This window comes from Camellia sinensis, chromosome 3, assembly GCF_055761805.1.
Source record: "Camellia sinensis isolate YWXY chromosome 3, ASM5576180v1, whole genome shotgun sequence".
In the NCBI taxonomy this organism is placed as follows: domain Eukaryota; kingdom Viridiplantae; phylum Streptophyta; class Magnoliopsida; order Ericales; family Theaceae; genus Camellia; species Camellia sinensis.
In genome coordinates, this window is record NC_138963.1 from 30702511 (window position 1) to 30707903 (window position 5393).

General features: G+C 44.5%; 1 protein-coding gene across 1 annotated transcript; it reads left to right on the plus strand.

The window, feature by feature from the left end:
• The first annotated feature begins 3561 nt into the window (after positions 1-3561).
• Positions 3562-3993, plus strand: LOC145821404 (uncharacterized). The gene has a single exon (XM_082917913.1). It carries the CDS (start codon positions 3562-3564, stop codon positions 3991-3993), a length of 432 nt encoding a protein of 143 aa, XP_082774039.1.
• The last annotated feature ends 1400 nt before the right edge of the window (positions 3994-5393 follow it).

Genomic DNA, 5393 nt, shown 5'->3' on the forward strand with positions numbered 1-5393 from the left:
GAAGAAAGGGCTCGAAAAAGAGAAGATCATTAGGTGCGCGACCCCCAAAGGGTTTCTGCTCTACCGCGGTTGGCTCCTAGGATGCATGGAAGTGTCGATGTTGGAATGCCAGTACCACGCCTTACCACGAACCAACAAACAAAGCATTAGTAAGGTTGCAGAGCTCGCCGTTCATTCCGGCGATAGAGAATGCACCATTACCCTTAGGCTTCCACCAGCCTAAGTTCACAACTTTTGAGGGGAAGTCAGACCCCTACATGCACTTGAGCTACTTTTTCCAGGTCATAGTTGTATATCGATAGAACGAGACTCTAATGTGTATCTTGTTTCCCTCAAGCTTAGGCGATCTGGGCTTGACATGGTTTGAGAGGTTTCTAGAAGGCAGCATAGCTTCATGGGCACAACTTGTAGAGGTGTTCATTACTAGGTTTAAAACGAACAGCAAGACGTCGGTGGAGATAGACCAGCTGCTCTCCATCGACATGGGCGAGAAAGAAACACTAAAGTCTTACAACAACTGGTATTGTGAGACTTTTAATGAAATTGGAGATTGCCCACAAACCTAGCTATCGCGTAGTACAAACGAGGTCTACCAGCGGGCAATAAATTGAGGGATTCAATGACAAGGACGCTACCCCTCACAATGGAGGCCTTAATAGAGAGAGTACATCAGCACACCAGGGTGGATGAAGATGGCGCTCGCGCCAAGGCAAAGTTCAGAACAACAACAATGTCGAACAAAAAACCCGTAGCAAAAGTTAACACAGTTGGCTGAGAAGAACGACCGAACAAAAATGGTCAGGACAGACGACCAAACGGTGAGGACTCCCAGGCAAGCAGGTTAAAAGTCCACATAGCCATCACTGCGATGTTCAATAAGCCTATTTACTAGATTCTTAGCGAGATATGTGACGAACCCTTCGTTCGGCAGCCAGCCAAGTTGGGAGAAGTGCAAAGGGGCTATGATGATAGATACTGTTGCACCTTTCATGATGAAAAGGGGCACCGAACTAAAAATTGTACGCCATTAAGGCAACATCTGGAGGAGTTAGTGGCCGCAGACCACTTGGACTAGTATATTGAAGGGGGAGTGCAGCCAACCCCCCAAGATCGCAACGGGCCAGATGGGATGCCAGCCAATGGTCTGCCCCAAGGCATAATCAATGTGATACATGGGATCATTGACCTTGAACGAGTATGTAAACTCAAAGGGATGATCAAGAAAGCTAAGCACATGAGAGAGGTATTGAGTGCATAGCCTACCCTGAAAAAGGGAAAAAGGGAAAAACGGAGGCAATCAATGACATCACCTTCTCCGATAAGGATGTAGCAAGGTTACAAAGCCCTCACAACGACGCACTAGTGGTTACTCTGCACGTCAAGAATTTTGACATCAAATGGATCTTAAAGACCAAGGGAGCTCGTGCGAGATAATGTACTATGAGACCTTCAAGAAACTCAAGTTGGAAGATAAAGATCTAGCACCCGCGACATCTCCTCTGGTTGGCTTTAACTCAATGCCAGAATGGCCGGTTGGCAAGATAATTCTGTCGATCAAAGTTGGAACAATGACAAAGAAAATGGAATTTTGGATATTGAAAGTCCCTTCCACTTACAACATAATCTTGGGAAGAGCATGGTTGTACGCCATGCGAGCCGTAGCATCAACCTACCACCAGGTGATGCGGTTCCCCAATGAGGTTGGAATGATTAAAGAAGTCTTAGGAGACCAAATCATGTCCAAACAATACTTCGTGACAATGAACGGCAATCTAGCTGCCAAAGGGTTCGTACAAATGGTGGAAGAGCCAGAAAGCAACGAGTTGTTCGCAGACGTCGGCAAGACAGCCGAACAAAAGGCAGCAGAAGATCTAGTGGAGGTTAGAATAGACGAGAAGATCCCAGAAAAGTTCTTTCTGCTCAGCTCATCTTTGTCCAGCACCGAGAGAATATAGATCATGAAATTTTTGATCTCTAACATCGAAGTGTTCGCCTGGACGCCATACGATATGCCTGGCATTAACCCAAACTTCATCTCCATCAACTCAATGTCCACCCAACCGCCAAACCAATTATACAACAAACTCGCCTATTCGCAGTTCACCATGTCGAGGTAGTGGCTGAGGAAGTAAGAAACCTACTAGAAGTAGGGGCAACAGAGAGGTTTATTATCCCAGGTAGATCTTCAACACCATGGTGGTGCCAAAAAACAACGGCAAGTGGCACGTTTGTGTGGACTACAAAACAGTCAACAAAAGTGTGCCTAAAAACAGTTTTCCTCTACTACGAAAAAACCAACTGGTGGACTTAACTACAGGTTACAACCGACTTAGCTTTCTTGATGCGTATCGCGGTTACCATCAGATTGCTATGCATGAACCAGACCAGAAGGTCACATCGTTTACAACACCCAGAGGATTATATTGGTACAGAGTCATGCCCTTTGGCCTAAAAAATACCGGGGTGACATTCTAACGAATGATCACCAAAATGTTCGAGCCCTTGTTAGGCAGAACAATGGAAGCTTACATAGACGACATGGTGGTCAAAAGCAAGAATGAAAGAGACCATCTCAAGGATCTCGCTAAGATGTTCCAAAATTTGAAGACCTACAAGCTGCGACTGAACGCATCCAAGTGTGCATTTAGCGTAGGGTCAGAAAAATTTCTTGGTTTTCTAGTAACCAACTGAGGTATAGAAGTCGATCCTTCTTAGATCAAAGCCATTTAAGATCTCGAGAGGCCCAACACAGTTAAGGAAGCACAACATCTTACGGGCCTAGCTGCTGTGCTAAATCGATTCATAAGTCGGTCATCAAAAAGATATCGACCATTCTTCGAGGCACTGAAGGCCAAGTTTGAGTGGGATAACGAGTGCAACTGCGCTCTGGAAAGCTTGAAAAAATACATGACCTCTCCACCATTATTGGTAACCCCAATATTAGGAGAGAAACTTTTTCTGTACTTGCCAGTTTCTCAGCATGCAGTTAGCGCAGTATTAGTACGAGCTGAAGGAGTACAGGAGACCGAAACAAGGTATTTTTCGTTGAAGAAGTTGGCCTTAGCTTTAATGATGGCTTCAAGAAAATTATCGCACTACTTCCATACCCACACTGTGATCGTCTTAACGGCTTTCCACTTAAAAGCCTTGTTTGAAAGGGCAGACTTTTCAAGGCGAATATTAAAGTGGGATGTGGAGCTCAGACAGTTCGACATCAAGTTTTGGCCGTGAGCCACAATAAAAGCCTAAGCATTGGCAGACTTCATGGTAGTTTGTGCCAGGTATATGTGCCCAGTAGACTTATCCGAGATAACCAGGCAAAGTGGGGAAAGGGTCGTGGGAATAGCATCGCCCCCATGACAAGGCGAGCAAGTGAGCAGCGAACCACCTAGTCGTACAGTGGTTCCTGAAGGTACGCCTAGGAATGGAGCGCTAAGACAATCAAGCAGTGAGAAACAATTCGCTACAACGGACAAAAAATTTAGAGAAAGCATCATTAGCATCCCAGATCTTAAGGCGTCATTAAATCCCTCCACTTTCTAGAAGTTATTTGTAGAGGAGATGTGGAAGCTTTTTGTTGATGGAGCATCTAATAGGCACGTTGCTAGACTTGGGACAGTCATCATCTCACTAGATGGCTTGACCATTGAACAGGCAATCAACCTTAGATTTCCAGCATCTAACAACGAGGCTGAGTACGAAGCACTGTTAGCTGGTTTGAAGTCAGCATTCCGCATGGAAGCCACAGAGCTAATGGTATACAGTGACTTCCAATTAGTAGTCAACCAAATTTTGGGTGACAACGAAGCAAAGGATAATAGAATGGCCAAGTATCAAGAATTGGTCAGAAAGGAGATCATAAAGTTTGAAGTGGTAAGGATAGAGCAAATCGGTCGAGAAGAAAATAGCAAAGCAGATGAGCTATCTAGTTTTGGTAGACACATCTATCCCACACCCATTACTAGTGGATTTCCTGCCAAGACCAAGTATTAAAGGACCTGAAGCAACCGAAATATGCTGCGCCGAGGTAGGTCCCTCCTGGATGAATCTCATCGTGGTGTTCTTAAAAGATGGCATCTTGCTAGAGGACAAGAAGGAGGCCAACAAAATTAGAGCAAAGTCATAGTGATTTTGGCTCTCCCCATCACTAGCATTGTACAAAAAATCCTTCATAGAACCATACTTGAAGTGTGTCCATCCTAGCAAGGTTAAGGCATTTTTGTTTGAAATTCACGAAGGCATTTGCGGAAGCCACCAAAGGGGAAGATCGCTAGCCTACCGAGCCATTTCACAAGGGTATTGGTGGCCTTATATGCAAGCAGACTTTGAGAAGTACATCAAAAAATACGAGAAATGTCAGAAGTTCACGCATCAAATCCATCAGCCAGCAAGAGAGCTCTTACCCTTGACCAACCCTTGGCCTTTTGCAATGTGGGACCTAGACATTGTGGGACCACTCCCAACCGCACTGGGCAATAAAAAGTTCTTTATTGCAGCAACAGACTACTTCACCAAGTATGTTGAAGCAGAGGCACTCACTTCCATTAAAGAAAAAGACGTCAAGAATTTTGTCTAGCAGAACATCATAACTCAGTTCGGAATACCCAAGGCCTTGATATCTGACAACGGCACTCAATTTGATGGACAAATCTTCAGGGGGTTTTGCGAAGAACACAAGATCGAATTCTACAACTCTACGCCAGCATATCCCCAAGCTAATGGCCAGGTCGAGGCCTTTAACAAAGTAGTCTTAGATGTTCTGAAAAAGAGGCTAGAAAAAGCGAAAGGGAAATGGGCAGAAGAACTTCCTTACGGGCATACCAAACTACACGTAGGCGGTCGACGGGCGAAACACCTTTTTCCTTGGCTTATGGCATGGAGGTAGTGATCCCCCTAGAAATTGGCCTCCCCACTATTAAAAGTGAAAATTTTGACCTTGATATGAATGAAGAGGCCATAGCCTTGGAGTTAGATCTGGCTGACGAACGAAGAGAAAGGGCATTGGTCCATATCACCTCGTATCAACAAGAATTGTCTAGAAAATACAACAAAGCGGTGCATCCAAGGCAATTCAAGATTGGAGATTGGGTGCTACGCAAAGTAATGGAAAATACTCTAGTCCCTAGAGATGGTAAATTGGAACCCAATTGGGAAGGACCATACAGAGTGACTGGTCTGGCAGGCAAAGGGGCATACCACCTCAAAGATGTGGACGACCGAGCTATCCCACGGCCTTGGAACACTACAAATCTCAAAGTATTTTATTTTTAGCTCTTTAGACAATTGTAGCTTTTCTTTTTGACATTCAATAAAACAAGTAAACATTTTTTCAAATATAGTTCTTTCAGTACTAGTATTCCTTTGTTTGTAAAATGGTTTGTACTCATTACCCG

What these genes read in the sequence shown, in the direction of transcription:
- LOC145821404 (XM_082917913.1), top strand. Translation starts at nt 3,562, where the DNA reads ATGTGGAAGCTTTTTGTTGATGGAGCATCTAATAGGCACGTTGCTAGA.